Source organism: Neodiprion pinetum, chromosome 6 (genome assembly GCF_021155775.2).
Source record: "Neodiprion pinetum isolate iyNeoPine1 chromosome 6, iyNeoPine1.2, whole genome shotgun sequence".
Taxonomy (NCBI): domain Eukaryota; kingdom Metazoa; phylum Arthropoda; class Insecta; order Hymenoptera; family Diprionidae; genus Neodiprion; species Neodiprion pinetum.
This window is the reverse complement of record NC_060237.1, coordinates 17,099,845-17,118,462: the sequence shown is the minus strand read 5'-3', so window position 1 is coordinate 17,118,462 and position 18,618 is coordinate 17,099,845. Positions and strand designations below refer to the sequence as shown.

The 18,618-nt window shown below is 39.0% G+C and overlaps 1 protein-coding gene across 5 annotated transcripts in view; it reads left to right on the top strand.

The window, feature by feature from the left end:
• LOC124221456 (protein groucho-like) overlaps positions 1–18,618 on the top strand; it is a 133,180-nt gene that overhangs the window by 104,368 nt on the left and 10,194 nt on the right. For 4 of the 5 annotated variants that reach the window (XM_046631511.2, XM_046631508.2, XM_046631506.2 and 1 more), the window contains 2 exons: positions 359–638; positions 2,580–2,605. In XM_046631511.2, coding sequence (XP_046487467.1) covers positions 359–638; positions 2,580–2,605 — 306 coding nt within the window. The remainder of the gene's footprint in view (positions 1–358; positions 639–2,579; positions 2,606–18,618) is intronic. The other variant, XM_046631510.2, reaches the window with a different exon arrangement.

The following is an 18,618-nucleotide window of genomic DNA, read 5'->3' as shown; positions in this document are numbered from 1 at the left end:
TCAAATATCTCTCTGTGAGATTGGAGTAGTTTTCGAAAAGTTCTTTATTAAGTTTTCGACAGTTTGAACGTAAAGAATTTTGTAGCTACTTTTTCAACTAGTCTGTTCTATATTTTCATTGAATCATCGATTTCTTTAAATCTAACCTGTCCAAATCGATTAAACAATTTATGCAGTGGAATTCGAACCGCAAAAACATACAGATTTAGTACAAGGGCACAAACGCACATATTTCAAAAGTGTGAGTAACGAAAAATGACTCCCAGTGGAAATAGAAGAATTTTTAGTTGCTGGAGCGATGACGATTGCTCGTAGTCGGAAGGACAAATCTTTGAGACGTTCGAAATTTCTGTTCCAGCAACAGAGGCCAGACCTCCCAAGACTATTGCAACAGATGCACGCTCAGCAGTTACCTCCTGGTGCTACGATGGGACCTCACCCGGGGTTACCCAGTCTTCCTGGACTCGGCCCAACAGCCGGTCTTCCCGTGCCGACCTCCGCGTCGGCGGCACTTCTTGGCCTTGGTCTACCTCCTGGGGCTGGTTCGGCGCCCGGTGGAAGCGCTCCTCATCCACTCTCAATGCTTGCTAAGCCAGAGCATCACCGAGGACAACCCGACGACCTAAAACCCAACGGAGGTACGTCGTAGGCAATTTATTTAATCTCTCGCGGATAGTAAAATCCGCAATTTGCCTTGTCTCTATGGTATTACACTTTACGACATGCTACAAGGTTAATAGTGTACATTTAAAAATCACCTATCAGGCGGGAAAGTTTACGGGGTTGAAGTTAGTAACGTTAACGCAACGAAATACTCTAACAAATATCACTATTTCATCATTATTAAATGACTTTGATGGACTTGAGTTTTAAAACGATACGTATCTTTTTCTTTACGATTCTTGATGAAATTTAGACAATCCTAAACTTCGAGATAACTATTTTTCACAAAAATGCATCGTTACATCAACGTTGCCGACTTCAACCCCATGAAACGTTGAGTCTTTTCTTATTCCAATCAGTACTTACTTCTGGGCATGGTCAGCATATTCCATTAATTGACTGTGTGTGATCATGTAGAGTCTTGCAGTTATCGCGTCTGGACTGTATTTATTACCCCAGTTTTCGGATGTTGTGATTTCCAAAAGGTTATTCGTAGACTTCTGCATCATCCTCGTTCTTCCATCCAATAGCTAGTTCAGTAAGAGAATGTCCATTCATGCTTTTCACAATTTCGTATACGTTTGTCTACAAAATTTTGTGAAACGGTCGAAAGTCCAATAACCATTTCGATATGGTTGTGATTATCACGAAATTAAAAAACTTCTCAACCTCCTGAAATTCGTTGGAACCGTGCGACGTAATTTCTAATCTAATTATGTACTTAACATTGCTTTGTGGTGCTGGAGAGTTCCAAAGACGGATACCGCCATCCAGAAGTGGAACTCTTACGTCTTATCTACAAAATCACCCTTTGGGTCGTCGTTTGTGTCTTCTCGCTTTGCTTATCACTAAAATGTCGACACGTACACGTACTGTCTATACACATGGGTGAAATCAACCTGAAACTTTTGAACGAATACGAAGAAAAGATTAGATCATTTTAGGCTTGTAGTGACTGCTGCCGATCGTATATGCCATCCTGATCTGACCCGGACCGTTATTCTTCACACTACGGTGTTGAGTAACGCTGACAAAGTTTTAAGGGTGCCGAAGAGGCACGGCGAAGAGCTCTCGAAATCTCCTCAACACAAGGGTGCTTCTGACTCTGTCTATCCGTCTCTCTTCTTCGTACTCCCTCTACGCCTTCCACCCACTCTCGACTCTCACTTCACCTCGCCTCTCTCTTTCTCACCCTCATGTTCGCACCCTAAGCACGATTCACCGCTGCTTTAGGGAGGGCATCCGCGCGTACCGAAGGCCAGATTCTCTCTCTCTCTTCCTCTTTTTCTCTCCTCCCTCATCACTTCTCTGTTTTTCCATATTCCGCGGCATTATCAGCAACTTTATAATTAAATACCTTGAACAAGCGCGTCCGCAGGAACTCTCTTTTGCGGTATAGATGCTTCGTTCAACTCCGCAGCTCTCAGGCTTATCAGACACTGGATAAACGGTTTTCTGCCCCATCGCGAAAGCCATTTTCTTCTTTTGTTGTACGGAGTTGCTGCGAAAGCAGGTATATACAGGCATTCTTTCAGAGATAGATCAAGCTACTCTTCGATACGGTTCTCCTGGACTGCAAAATCGTACAACGGCAGAAAATATACCGTCGCTTTATAAATGAAACGATCCAGTCTTAGCTCTCGCAGGGATCAATTTTTGTGAAATTGAATTACGTCACACACATAACGAGTTGCCAAAACCGATTACTCAGATTTACTCCGGAACGCCGAGTAGTAGTCACGAATCTACCACCAGATTCTTTCTTGCGTTTATCTCCCATTCGGGACAATCGCGTATCAGGGTACAGAGTACTCCACGTAGAATAAAAATTCTTAATATGCTGTCAAGTATTTCCAAACTATCGCGAATTGTTCCACAAACACGTTTAACCGTAGGATATTTCTTGTTTGTTTCAGGCCTGAATCCAGCCGAGGAAAGGCATGTAAGTATACCCCACAGATCATGTTACCAGATTAGATTACTATAGTCTCGAAAACACCGTGGTAAAATTGTGTGAGTAAAAGAGCACTCGGCACGTGCGATTGGGGCGGATAATGTGCGTGCTTATTTTAACACAATATAACTGCTGGAAAAAGACAAGAACAACAACAACCCGCTCGTGCGTGTGGCAGCTATGGCAGCTATGGCATGGCAGCTCTGACTTGTTCAATGATTATTTTGAGACAATTCGATAAATTCCTTTCCTAACCCGCCTGAAATACCATTTTAATAAATTATCCAGTGATTGATTGCGAGTGTTAGCCCTGCTCGCCACCGGCACTCAGCCCATCCGGTATGTAGCAATTAGTGATTTCATCCTTCAACGTTCGGGAAATTTGAGTGGATACCTGGCCTTCTCAGATTGGGAAGGTGTTTTTGAATTTCTTCGCGTAGATTGAAAAAATTTAGTCACTTACCACGGTAAAAAATTAATCGTGTAAGACACTACGGTAAAAATATGGTACCTTAAGGATTGAATTTGAAAGAATGTTGTTGACCTTTTCTTTGTAGCGAACAGGCTAGATTGGTATTATTGGATGCGAAGGTCAGTGTAGACAAACTTTTATTTATAAAAACCAAAACGTTTCGGCAAGGGCATGGCCAGCCATCCTCAGTTGTGTCCTTATCTTCTATCGCACGTCCCAATAATACCAATCTATCCTGTTCGCTTAAGGATTGAGTGGAACAATGATAAAACCAAATGTATGTATGTCAGTAAATCCGCTAAAATTTCTGTTTGAATTTTAATTCATGTTGAATTTGTTTCGATTTTCTCAACAACTTTTACAAAACTTTTAGCGAATACGTTACTATTAGTATAGTGGTCGGTCTCGCCATTTTTCCATTCTGTCCTAAAACTGCTATACTTCTGCGGTAGGTTTTATTACGATAAATTTTTCACTACGCAGTGGAAAATTAAAATTGTACGGTTTTCGACAATTTGGATCGTTCGGATTCTCGAACATTTCATTTGAACTGATTACAATTTAGTGTAATGATCAATTCGATCGGCATCATTCGGAATTGGCACGTGTGCAATAGGATATTTTCTTTGAATGGTACAGAATTTGTATTGACACGTCTTGTTATCGTTTAGCTTGATAATTTTGTGACGTAAAGCGTAAACGCAAGTAAAACTTTCATTTTTTTTTTTTATATTATACACATATTTTTTAAATGTTAAAGTATATTCCACAGGATTGATTAATTTAAGTATACGAAGTATAAATATGAACTTTATATTATAAATGCGTAAATTGCTCGTAAAACATAGCAATTTGCAACTGCAACATTTGCAGAAATAACATCTTTAGCCGTAGCAGGGCCAAAAGAATCAGATTTACAATTAGAGACTCTGGGTGGGTGTGAAGCGGTAGAGACGACAAATGTAAAAGGGGCTAATGTGAAATACCCTTTTGCAATTCCTCGTTGCGCTGCGCGGCGCGTTAAATCCGTTTATTAAAAGCCTTTTAAACCGACGCTAACGCGGTTAACGACCACACGGGGCTCGGCTCGACGCCTCGTGTCTGTACGGAATTTATACGGACGCAAAACGTCCTGCGAGCGTATGTGTAGCTGTGCACATACGCCGGCTTCGTGTCTATAATGCCCCGGTGAATTCCGCGCTACGTACAAAGAACGACGACGACGACGACGACGCGACGACAACGGCGCTTCAATATCTCTCTGGTAGATGAAGCGGCGTCGGAGAACGGCGAATGAACAACGACTGCGTAATGACGTCGAAACAAAGTGAATCGGTGAAAAGAATATCCGTGTTCTTGCAGTGACACTCTTAGGAAATGAAACACCAAAATGCGCATGCGCCAAATCATGGGCTTCACCATTGGTAGATTCAACTCGTCGTAGCGCCGAGTTTCTCGTCTGCTTCTCAGGTTGACCAACTCAGTTGCGGCCAGACGATAGTCACCAAAATTTTCCGGCATCCCGCCGTTATGTCCCGTTGCGAATTTGAGGTAGTCGAGATGTGACGTGTCTGCACTCGAGTCAACATAACCTCGAAATGCTTACACGTATCGACAGTTCACACCGGGTTCTAACCAGACAGAGTTGGCCAGCCTGTCGAAACAGCGAATAGGCGACCGACTAGGCGCATGCGCATTTCGGTCTTCGGTTCTCTGAACCTGTCACGGTATATATCCCTCATGCCGCTACGTGAATCCTTCGATCAAATTAAATACACACGTCGCGTATAGCACGGATTTTTTTCACGCTCCACTCTAACGCTCACTCGAATTCAACCTCAGCGAGTTCGCGTTGTGTTATACTACAGGGAATTGAAATTAACGTTCTATAGCTACGATATATCTTCATCTAATTTATAATCATACCTGAAACTCGTCTAAAAAAATTTCAAAGATACTGCCAAGTCTTGAATATCGTTCTCGTTGAAAGTAATCGTGAATAAGAGCTTGCGTTCTTCACACTCGTTATTCAAAGACGTACAATTTTTTGAACACTCTTCGATTTTTCAAATCCTACTTACTAATGAAATATTATCTTATTGCCGATTGGGTATCCTTCGGAAAATTGTATTACTACAAATCCGAGTTGTGAATGTAGTTTCGAACAGCAATTTACACGATGCATCTGAACCACGCTCACTGTATACAACATCACTGTACCAATAATAGTTTTTGATGTAAAAATATAGTGTTTATTGATTTATACAATAATAGATCAAATGAAAAATGCAATGGTAATAATGTTCTCAGTAAATCAAAACTATTCATTTTGACGATCCAAACCAGAGTGTCTCTTTCTTTGTTTCCGTCTCCTCACGAGAGCACTTTCTGGAAATTTTGTTTATGTCACAATCTTCGAATACAAAAGCCCTTTAGTACGGTCTAAGGACAAAGTTTTACAGTTCAATTATGTTACATTAATTGGGAAACTACATTTAATGCATCAGCCTAGACATGTAATGAAATTTCCATCAAAAGAGATTCGAGAAAGGATGGAGGGATACAGCGGCACCGCTAACGTAAAGTTTGAATTATTAAACGGCGTAAAAATATGTATATGTGTGTTTTAACGTACACGGTATGCGCGTGGGTATATTATTATGCGTATTTGAACACGGGAGTTGCAAAAAAATTCTAACCCACAGCAAAAACTTTTCAGTTAATTCTGTACACGCAATACCGACGTATGATATGTAGGGGGCGTATGTATAATTCTGTGCAATATAGTTTCGCTACAGAGAATCTGAATTTAAACCATTTTTATCTGCCTGTCTGTAGTCGGTACACGGTGCAGTATTTCAAAAAGTCAATGCATCTACCACAGGTGTAATTCAAACGTGTTTTGTGCTCTTAAATCAGCTTCTACACCGGTGATTATGCAGGTCTTTTGACGACAGAATTTTTTCATACGAAACGCTATTTTTTTAGTGCACAGAGTTGGCAAAAAAGAATAATACACGAAATTACTGAACAAAATATTGACAACCTGCAGTTGTAGGGTGAAAAACTGACAGTTTTTACCTGTTTACTGTTTAAGATATACTCTACAGCTCGTCAATTGCAAGGGAAAATCTAAGATGTCGTGGGTAGAGACAACTCAAGCTGACATGAAACGTTCCATACACATACAGGCCAAGCTACTTAACAGGCGAGCATCGTTTCGCGGGCAGGAAAATCCATGTTCAGAGAATGAAAGAAAGAAAGAAATAAGAAAGAAAAAAAAACCAAAGAGATGGAGGGTTAGAATTTTCTATCCCATTTCGCGGTTAGCGGTAGGAGAAAAAGGATCCGTGTGCGTCTGTGTGCGTGTGTGTGTTTGTGTCAGAGGAGACTCGAGAATGAAACGCCTCAAAAGAAAAGTGCCTTGGGACGAGGCGCAGACTGCTCGACAAAAGCTCAGCTCCTGGGGGATCCGTTTGTGGAAATAAAACATGAATGAACCCGTCTCCACCCCATATATCTATCTATACATATAGCCAACCCCGTTCGTAACCGTAGATGGTTTGTAAATTTTTCCATCTTTGGTAGTGTGGCGTTTGAATCTGAGATGAGACATTTAGCTTTTTTCTTGTGAAATTGAGCGCAACGGATGCGTTAAACTCTGATGATGTGATTTTTTACCCAGTTTTCGGCACGCGCAATAATTTAAGGAGGCTTTCAAAGAACTCTGAAGATCATAAAAATGAAGGTAAATTTTTTTTTCTTGCTGCGTAATTACTTTCGCGAAAAATATTTGAAATTTTCGTCGTCCGAAGCATCTAAATTTTGTTCCTTTTTTAAATTTTTTTATTTTCTAGAGAAAGGTAATTTTATTTAAACCGGACAATGTCGGTACTGACAATGAATAAGAAATTTTCTCCTATTTACTACGGATATTCTTTATTCGTAGGTCCGCTGGGATCGCCGGTACGTTAAGTATCTCATTTTAAACCCGAATGAAATGTGGTAATCACCAGCGTTATAACAAGATCGTAAAGTAAAGAGCTTTCATTTCAAGGGAGACAATTTTAAAGACAAATGAAGTATATGAACACGAGAATCAGAAAGGAAACAAAGTCAAAAGAGTTGGAAATAATAATTGAAACAAAAAAGTTGGAACTGTACAAGTTGCAGCGAAAACAAACGATGACAAAATCGTTATTTGTAGCCATCGGTATTATATTGAAATTGAATTTTTACCTGAAAATACGAACGCGCGATGGGTGGAGACTGTGTGCTGAAAAATAACTAACTGTAGTAGAAATAGCGATGCGTGTTTTTGTACAGAGTTAAAAAAAATCCCCGTTTTTTCTATAGGTTTCGTGCTTTTTACCGTTTCTCTCGTTTCGTTTTTTACATTGTTTCTCAGACGGGGGAGTACATAGATGGTAATTGAACATCGAGTTTCCGGTTGGTTAGGGACGAATCAACGAAGATATATGCATTCAGTATGTGGTAGATACCAAAGTAAATTGATAAAACGAATACTCAGATAGTGAAAGAATAAAGAAGTTGTTTATATCTTTCGATATAATGGACTGAAATTCAAATGGAAGTTAATTTTATGTATAATTCTGTATTGTTCATGTGTATCTTTTCTTTCACCCCTTTCGTGTAACATGGAATATAGTCTCACGAATTCAATTGCAAAGCCAAATAATATCGTCATATACACTCGCTAATAACGGCGGGAAAATCTTTCTTTATATTTGTCGAGACGTAAGAAATTTTGCAACCTTCTCTCGCGACGTGTGCCCGAACATTAATTACTCCGCCGCTTTTACCTGCGACCCTTTTATTTCACCAAGTAGAAATAATTGGAGAGCGAAAGAAAAGAAATATGGTATGGAGGAGGAAAAAAAAAATGTACAGGATTTCGTTTTACGGCAATGACTCGAAGAATCGGTAGCTCGTATATGTATTTGGTTGTGTTTATTTATTTATATTAATTTCAAAGAAGCAGTGGCTGATTTCCAAAAATAATGTTTAATTCAATTTAATTGACTATTTTCAATATCATTTAAAAGTTTCTTTTTTCACTTCTATCCAACTGTTGAAAACGGGTACGAATAACAGAGAGAAAACAGCGAAATCTAATCAGTACACTCATTTTTTATTATCGATTAAAATGTACTGATTAAAAATTTATTTACAAATATAATGTATACTTCTTCGATCAGAAAAAATGGTTAATTGAGCAAATACGGCAATCAAATATATACAAAAAATGTGTTGTCAATGCAAAATCGTGTAGTTGCACCTCATCATACAAATTGAATAGTTCTGACCACGTCTGTTGATTCAAATTACGTTTTTTTAATAAAAAAATAAAAAATAAAAAATGACACACACACAAAACTCTATAAAAAAAACGACTACTTATTTTCAAAATTCAAGTCGAAAATATTGTTCCAAATAACGAAAAAAAAAATACTGTCCAAGTCTTAGCTCTTATTGTTAGTATTAATATTTAAAAATCATCGCGATTTTCTATTTCCCGTTTGAATAACATGTGAAATTTTTTTTCAAACTGTAATTTTATAACTTGTCAACGCATTAGTGTACTTATAATATCAGAGCGTATGCTTGTAGGGAATTGAACGCTTTACAAAAAAGGTCTGTTATCATTTTACGTTAAATCTACTTTTTCAAAAGTTATTTAACGTCAAAAGGTATTTAAGGACCTTCAATACGTTTTGAAAGAATAGATTTATCATCAAATGAAAACAGACCTTTTTTGTAGAGCATTCAATTCCCTACAAAAATACGTTGTGGTCTTATCAGTACAGTAATGCATTGACGAGTTATAAAATTCCAAATTAAACAAAAAAACCCATGTTATTTAAATGAGAAATAGAAAATCGCGCTGATGCACCTCTAAATATTAATATTAAGAATTGAAACTTGGACGGCACCTTTTTTTCATCATTTGAAACAATTTTTTCCACTTGAATTTTTAATATAAAAAGGATTGATTGTTTAGATACAGTCCAATACATATATATCGGTTTATCTGTCAAATAAAATCAGGATTGATTTAGAATATTTCTTTGACAGAGATCTTATGTCACGAGAGCATCTAACACCCGGCGAACTCTAATGATTATTTATTGTACCAAGCAACAACTCATGTACAGGTCTAATACTGCACTTTACAATGCGATAACGTACATTAGAGATTTTACGATGAAGTTACCGTTCATGCATAAGATTGTAGAAAATCACAAACATCACTGTCAAAAACACTTCGTCAAAATAAGGAAAAATATTTCAACATGCCATATGGACATTTATGCATGCTCAAATTCCCCCCCTCCCCCAGCGTAATACGACAAATATTTTTAACATTAGCAGCAATAAAGATTATACCTTTCTCATATACGCGTATAATATCTATGTATATAAGTGACAAAAGACTTGCGCGGCCAAAGACGTAATTTATTTTAATTATAGTCCTGCGTTATATTGTGAGCCAGATAGGCGGCTGCCGGGAGCAGGGCGAAAGGGTTGAAAAGGAGAGCGGAAGAGAGAGAGAGAGAGAGAGGGAGGGAGGTATAAGGTCGGTGTATATAACCATGTACAGCTACTACATGGAAGTGGCAGGGCTTTCCGCGTGGTCGGCAGACCTCCCTCCACTCTGCCCTGGACGGCAACCCTCATAGGAATGGACTAATTCACCCGTCACCCTTGGCATCTCGACACTCGCCTCCGCTACCAAGCATAGAAGGGTCTCGCTGAACTCTGGAGTCTCCCTTATTCCCGCAGCATCCGTGAGCCTCTCTCTCCCTCCATCCCTCGCTCTCTCGCTCTTCCACCCTGCCTTACCGACCGACACCTCTGATCTCGTTAGGGACGCATTAATTAATTTACAAGATGGCGGCGGTGGCGGCGGCAAGCGGGGCGACTAGGCACGTTTTAATTACTAATTGAAACGTTCCCTCCGGTTTCTCGCGGCCCCTTATCTTCCTCGACGATTCTAAACTGAGCCAACTCACGTCTGTCGTGTTCACCAGCTTTCAACCACCCTCACCTCGCTCCCCGTCTAGCCGTGGCACGACTGCTGTACGGCGCTATCCTGCGCCAGAGCTGTTTCTCAAAACTTCACTCGGTTTATCATCCGTCTCTATTTAGTCAAGTAGTTTAGCTCCCGGCATGACATCGCATCGTTATATTATATGGCCTGGCGTGGCATTTGCGTGCGCGCTTTGCTAAATGTGGCCAATACAATAAATATCCCGATTACGAGATTGTACACGAAACCTATTACACGTTTCGCTGTAGTTTACTTCTTTTTATCCTCAATGTTTTTCATACCGTTTCTCTTGCGGTTTTTACAACTCATTTTTTCCATCTCGCCTCCGTACTGTTTGCAGCAATCGTGTCACACGCGTAGGCATGAGGATGTGTTATTACACAAGTCACGCGAAATTTAAACGTTGTAGGACGGAGGAATCGCGGTATTAAGCCTCAATCCTGCGGAACTTGGTCATGTTTTTTTCAGCAACGATTTGAAATTTCTTCACTTTTCACATCCTATCTCAAGTCAATAAACCGTTCTTAGTACTGAAATTCCGCAACCGCCTGTTTTGTTGTACGATTGAAACGTTGGAGATAGTTTTTTTTTTTTTTTTTTTTTTTTCTGAAAGAATGCTCTCTCGTACTTTTTGATTATTGTTTCAATGAATACGATTAGACCTGAAATGAGGATAATTGATTTTGAAATGAAAAATTCTTGCCGTGCTCGGAAGATGGCTAATTCCAATGATACTTTCCACGTTCATATTTGCGACATGTCGGCTGCGTGCAACCACGGTAAAAACAATAAGCTCAAACAAACACCGAATAAATGTCTGAAGCAAGAGGCAATTTTAAATTCTTTCATTAGTCTCTTTTCACCGCAACGAAACGGAAGATGGTTTCAATTTTACTCGGCAAAATATAACAGGCATAGCTATCACGCAATTTCCGTGATCCAGGTACTTGGATGAATTTTGCAGATATCGCAAGCGCTATCATAAGTTGTTACGTCCGTGCGGAGCATCGGGCACTTTTCCCATATACATATATATTTAAAGTCAGAACCTCCGTTCTTACCGAATTGCACTTTAAGCCTTACGCTCGCGTAACCGTCAATGCTAACCACGTCGCTGTCGTAATAATAAATAGACGGACACGGGCATGAAATGGGGTGGAATGGAAGGAGAGAGATAAGAAGAGGAAAAAGGAGATGAGAAATAAAAAGAGAAAGTAAGAGAGAAGGGAAGGTGATGTGAACACGGCGGTCGGTGGCACAGATACCCGCCGGTGATAGGAGACCCGGTAGGAGCCTATAAAATGCTGGAACCAAGTATCCTGACTTTTACGACGTCTGGTTTACGAGCGACTAAACTTTTAAATAATTTTCCGTTGGTAATTAGTTCGTAATTTAATGAGCCGGCCGTAAATGCTCGACGGTATATATACCGCCGCTCTATAATTATGGCTTCGTATTTTATAATCATTATTCTACACCGACTCGTGCTTCAGCCTGACTTTCTCGGAAAGTGATCAGCTTTACCGGGAGTTATCGAAACCGGAGGCCATCCGACATATGCAAACCCATTTTCACTTGAAGCTGCAAACGCCACTTAAATTCTTGTCGATACTTCTGTGTACTTATTAAATTGTGGGAAATAATTTTCGTAACTGTTGAAATATTTTTTAGATCGTTAAACTACTTCTGTTTGATTCTATATTACAACTGGTTCAGCTCGATTACCAGACGAGATTTATAGACGGTAAATTTTACAAGATTTCAAAAGTTTTTCGGAAATTGCATTTTCAATCACGCCAGATTTTATCGAGCACGATCGGGTATTTTATCGTATTTTCAGCGCCAAATAAATCTCGACTAAAAAGTATTTACGTCATTTTGAGTACGACTTACGGTTTAACCTACAGTACGAATTGAAAATACAATCACGTATCCCCTTTGACGTACAAAATTAATACCTAATTTCGTTGATTTCAATTTGAAGCTTTACTTTTTTTTCACAATTCATCGCGAAAAAGTCCGAGCACAAGCTAAACAGTAAAAGTTGAAATTTAATTCACTATTTTAAACCCAGAGATCTCTGAATATTGTGACAAAAAAATGGTTGGTGCGAGATGGATGAGAACTTAGATCGGTGTTGAAGAACGACGGGGTGTTAGCAGGTTTGAAAATATGAGCTTTCATTGTGTGCAAAAAGATGGCCAGATTACATCTTGAATAATATGTTAAGCGATTGCCTCAATCGCGTGCAGGTGTTGGAATTTTAAAAGACACAAAACTATGAATTACAGTACAACCGAAGTAGGAATAGTCGCACTGAGCATCGCCCCCTGATATGAAGTACCTAATCTCGTTTGGGAGAGCGAGGGGAAAATCTTCCGGACTCAAAACACGGTTGCAGACTCGAAAAACTCAACAATGAATTAAACCAACGCTTCGCTCCTTCGCCCCGGGGAAAATAACAACTCTTACGACTATAATAATGACATCTGTGAATAATGCATCAATAAGTGTAAAAAAAAAAAAAAAAAAATTACCTAAGCTATAGGATGTTGTTGACTTTATTTTTATTTCTCGTAAGTTTATTCTAGTTTAAAAGACAAAGAAAAATAGATTTTTGTAATTTATCTTTTGATTCTGGTATCGTTATATCACGATAATTTCTGTAACTAATAAGTATACTTAAATTTTAACAATTCGCGTGAACAATTGTATGCATAAAATATTATTACTAAAATATCTAATGAATAAATATACCAATCGATACCTTCGAAATAGGTACATACAGCTCACTGCAAACAAGTTTTAATCGTATTCACAAGAAATTTGAATTTCCAATAAAACAGCAAAAAATAAATTGCACAAAGTACGATCGCTTTATTTTTTTATCTGCTCCATTACTCCCTGCGTAATTTATTTCTTAACTTCACTTAGCTTAGATTTGTTTTCTCTTCAATACGTTTTTCACTGTATTTTATTTAATTCACACCTCTTCTGGCCTCGAGTAAACCAGGCGAAGGTAGTTGGAGCCGCAGTCTCGTTGTACCTTTTTCACCTGTCTGCATCTCCGCGCGTTTTTTCACGCTGATATTCAGTTAAGCCCTTCATATTTTGGTCGCACTGTAATCAGGATGAAGTCGGATGCAAGAAACAATCGTGACACGTAGCGACGCAGTTTGGCTACCGGGCTGATAGAGGTAAAGATGAAAAGAAATTTAGAGAAAAGCGCAAGACTCGGGTGTAAAACGCGACGTAAGTGATTATTCCTAACTAAATGCGTTTATTCGTATAACAAGATAAGCTGAAACGATCTGCCGATTACCAAAAATCTAGCATCGTCTGTTGGTAACGTGATTCCCGAAAATTAAGATGGCAATCAAATACCGCGGCATCGTAAAATTGTATTTTTTATATGGGATCTGACCGCACGACTTGGGACTTTAAACGGCAGTAAAGAATTTTATATTGTTTTTTTCTTCTCTTATTTCCTACATCGTATTTATTTCTGTATCAAGAAATAGGTTTATTATATTGAAAATATATGCGAGATACAGGTTTTCGATTATTATCACCGGTTGCAGTATTATTTATCGTATCGTCGTAATCTATAAATTTCGATTTTCAAAATAATCTATAAGCTTTCGTCCCGTTCTTACACAGTCAAAGAGAAAAAATCTAGAGCTGCGTTGTACGGATCGTGCGAAGAAATAACAGCGAAAAATTCTTTGGATTTATGCCTTCGGAATTACACTAAAAATTTTCCCTTGACATTGCAATGAAATGAAGAGATCCAACATTACGGTCCATTAATCGACTTATTTCTTCACTAGTCTAAAAGATCTCGTTGTTCGCATACAGAAATAAATAAATTAGTCACTTGGACGAGTTTGCGTTTTCCATGTGTCTGTAGTAAGAAATTATTTCAACTATATAATCTGAAATACTGACGTACTTGTAGAATAAGAAATAATATCCTGACTATGTATTTGGTACATGGGGCATTCTGAGCCGAATCACGGAGTCATTGGCCTCTGACCGCGTCGGGTTTTTATGTTCAATGAATTTTGATTTTTTTTTCTGCGCAAAATATGACCTCAGGATTTTGAAATTTTCATCACATTTTTTAGGGGTTACACGAGTTCGTTGATATATTTTTTTTTTACATTTCGTTCAAACAAGGTTTGTTAAAAATACCAATTGTTATCTCAGTTTCGAACTATGGCGAAAATATTTTAGTTTTGAGCTCTGAATTCTGTAAAAAAATGTGGTCAATTTGAAAAATCTCGCTCATCATATTTTTCCTCAATCTTATGATTTTTGAGATCGCGCAACCCCGAAGAAATGAAATAAAAATTCAAAAAATTTGAGCTCGTATTTTGAGCTAAAAAGAAAACCAAAATCCATAGGGCATCACAATTCGACGGGGTCAGGCCGATGACCTCGAGATTTGACACAGAATTCCCCATATGAATACACGCAGCTCTGTGTGAATAAAAACAGATTTAAAAAACGGTTTAAAAAGCGGGGTAATTAACCGCAGCGTCGCGATCGCAATGATATATAACGATGAAGTAGGTTTTTTCCTCAGCCGAAAACAGAGGGGACCTACTTGTATACGGCCGGCGGACTCCGGATAATGGAAATGTAAAAACTTGAAACGGCACTGGCTGAAATTATCGCGAGAGTAAACGTAATGCCCTCGCGGATCGCGTCAGACGGCCGGAGGATGAAGAAAATAATTGTGAAATTGTAAAATTGCAAAATGCTAAAATGGTAAAATGGTAAAACGCGTCCCTGGCACTGGTTCGAGGTAGCTGCAAACAGTAGCGAGTTAATTTAAAAATGCAAATTTCCTTTCTGTCGTTTTCTCTCTCGCGGGGCTCTGAAAGCGCGCAAACCTATGTACATACATAGAGTATATAAAAGTCTGACTCTTTTCAGAGTGAAAGAGACGAAGAGAGAGACAGAGAATGCCAGGGTAGAGAATCCTGGGGCTCCGGTGAAAGAAATCAAACCAAGTAAAAAGAAAAAAACGGGTCGCTCTCACGTCTCTGGTATCTTTATAGGCTTGTACGTACCTACAATTGGGTAGCTCGTTATTCACTATTTTTTCTACGATCCATGAATTAAAATTACCAATCCCGTCTCTGCATATCGGTCGAATCATAATCACCGCAAAAACTTGGTGATAAGATTTTAAGAATTGACTGCAATCCGAATCGTTCTTTCTCTCAAAATCGCAGAGCTACAGTGAGTGCTTGAAGTTCTGTCCCAGTCTTTAAGCCTCGCTGAATATCACATTCTTGTTTCCACTTTCGGATATATGTAGGTAGGTACGGTAACATCCTCTAAATCTAATTGATGTAATAATTTGCGATAAATTTCTGGAGCCCGTAAAAGTTTTCAAAAAATTAGAGATGAGTGAAAAGTTTCAGAAATTTCAACCAAACGCAGATGATTCGGATAACTGTTGTACATTCAATATCAAGGGTGTTCAAACTCCCGCTTACTGTTCTCTGTCCTAGAAAAGCTTGGGGTAGATCAATTGGATCGACTTACAGTTGAAGATTAGTTTCGAACTGTCAGTATGCAGTGAAAGTACATAATGCGATTTTTTTGTCATGAAACTAGACTCTCAGAGAGTTGGAAAATATTATTTCCACCACGAAAAATACGTCGTAAATATGACGTATGTTTACTTGCGTTAAAATACGTTGTAAACATTGCATTTGTAATCAGAAAGCCTCCCCAAAACAAATCCATCGTGAATCAATTTTCATACAAATCTGCCGATTTTATGTACTTGTGATACGTCATATCCGACTTTTCATTCGAAATTTGAAATTGTGAATACCTTGTTCCAAATTGTTAAGAAAACACGAACGAAAACACAGCATGTCTTAAAATTTGAACTTTGTATACTGTTCCACAAATATTAGCGGTAGTTTTTAAAACTCGATGATTTTTTAAAAAATCAAATGAGCACAACGTTTTTCCCACTTGTTTATGATTTTATTTTCTAAGACTATTAAGAATTGCTAAAAATTGGATAATTATGACACAGTTACCATTAAATCATTAACTAGGAGTCTGTACAATAAAAATTAATTATTTTTCAATTTCTATTCCTAAGAAATGATCGGCACTTAGAACAGTTATTCAAAATTCTCTACGAGGCTAACTTGAAAAGTTTATACATATTTAAGAGATTTTACCTACGTAAAAATTGACGAAAAAACGAACCGAGGAACGAGAGAAATGACTTGAACACTTTTGCCGTCACCCGAAGAATGTAGAATCCCCCTGTAAACAAATCTAATCTCACAGCGTTTCGGACCCAGAAAGATGATTTGCTCGAAACAACTAAATTTCAGTTGTATATGAACATGTTGAGTAGTTTATTTACTATCCACAAATTTAGTCTTGAGTTAATAAAGTCTTTTACTGTTACAAATATATCTTTCATTGGTCAAATTTGCTTTGATTTGTCTGGACTATAAAGTTTCTTTAAATTGAATTACATACATCTACGTTTATTGTCACTAAATTTTTAAAGTGGTACTAATTTTACGTAAGTTAGTTTTTCAAGTGAAAAGTTCTACGTTTTGCGATTCTATCTCCAATGTATGTGAACATGCGAGAAATCCACATGCGCATGTCAAGTTCGTTTTAACAAGTTTCTTTCTACATGCGGTGGCTTTACATGAGGTTTGGAGAGGATCGATTTTACATGAATCTGTTCTACGAGAGATAACTTTTGCAAGTTCGATTCTATATGCGGTAGTTCAACATAAGTAAGTTAGATATGTTCCTACGGACTCGCTTCTCGTTTCTGCTGATGTAGAAATGCCGCGTGAAGAACCGAATTTAACGTGCTCATGTAGAAACGAACTCACAAGAATTTCTCACTTGCAGGATAGAGTCATGTAGAACCGTCGCAATGTGGAATAAATTGAATGTAGAGCCACCGCAGATAGAATCCAACTTGTAGAACTTTTCAATTATAGAATTGGCTATTCTCAAAATTTTTATTAGTTTCCTCTGTATGTGCACAAAAAAAAAAAAAAATTTAAACACCTCCAGCAGCACGTAATTTTACCATTTATTTTCACTGGAATTAGGGGATATTTTTTTGCATAATGTAAAGACCTGCACCACGGATGAGAACCCCTGCGTGCAATCTTGTACCAGCTGGGGTTTGCGGGGTCTCGGGGGACGCGGCTTGGCTCGTAACCTTACCGTCGCGCTGGCGAAACGGGCGGCAAGGAGGCGCTGGTGCACAGCTATACGTAGAAGGTATACGCGGGGGTGGAAAGGGTCTCGGAAAAGGGATGAGACGGTTGGGGCGTACCGAAGGAGTCGCTCGCTCACTCACTTACCACCCTTGCAGAACCCGCCCCCAACCCTCCGTCTCTTCACCTTCGCCTCCTTCCGCCTCCCACCGCCAGGAGAGCCCGAGTACGGCACTCTCTGCACTTCGCGTCTCAACCCCGGAGATCCCTCCTCCTCCACCTCCTTGCGGAGGTCTCTTCTAGTCCACAGTGGTTGCCTCCGGTCTCCAGTAGCTTGTGCCCTGGCACAACCTTACCACTTACCTACACAGGATTTGTACCTATATTGATCGCGGTACAAGCAACATCGCGCACCACCTTGCACCTGTAGTAGGTGAAATGCCTACTTTCCTACGTAGGCTTCCTTACCCCTCACCCTTTGCTGCACCGCCGTTCTCTATCCAGCTTACCCGTATACATTTACGTATTTTCTTCCTCCGCGTAAGACCAGAGAAGAGATCCCTGCAGTCGGCGAATAATCCAAGCTTGGGTATTTGCTACATCTAAACCGAACTAACGCGAATTAAACCTATGCTTGATCATCGCCCCGGTACTTCTGAGGTATTATCAACCGCCAAGGTAACTTCAATCACTAGGGGGAAATTCGCAGGCGTAGACACTCGCGTCAAAGTCCCTATCTCTAGCACGACACAAACTACGTTGGCCGAGTATCAAAGTTACGCGGCAGGCACTTACGCTGAGTATGATGTACCGTTCACCTACCTTTATGGCCACAATGATCCATCATTCTCTTTTTAAGACCACCCGCCTGATTACATTGTAAGTACTATGGGATCCCTCGCGGTTTTAAAGGGACATACGGCGACGAAAGATGAACGTACAGCAATGTAATGCACATTAAAAATGTTCAATGATGATCGAAATCTTAATAGAAACCCTCTTGGCGTATACCATATGTACCGTTCAGTTTGAAAATCATATCAAATACATGTGTGTATATATTCAGTTCAATTCACAAAATCCTATTTTCTTCTTCTAAAGTAGAAAATGGTGACAGAATTCTGAGTTGCTGCGGATTCTTTGTCAAAATTTCAACCTCACATTCGAATCGCTTTCCGACTGGTATACACGAAATAAATTCGGTGACAAGTCATGCCCTTTCATT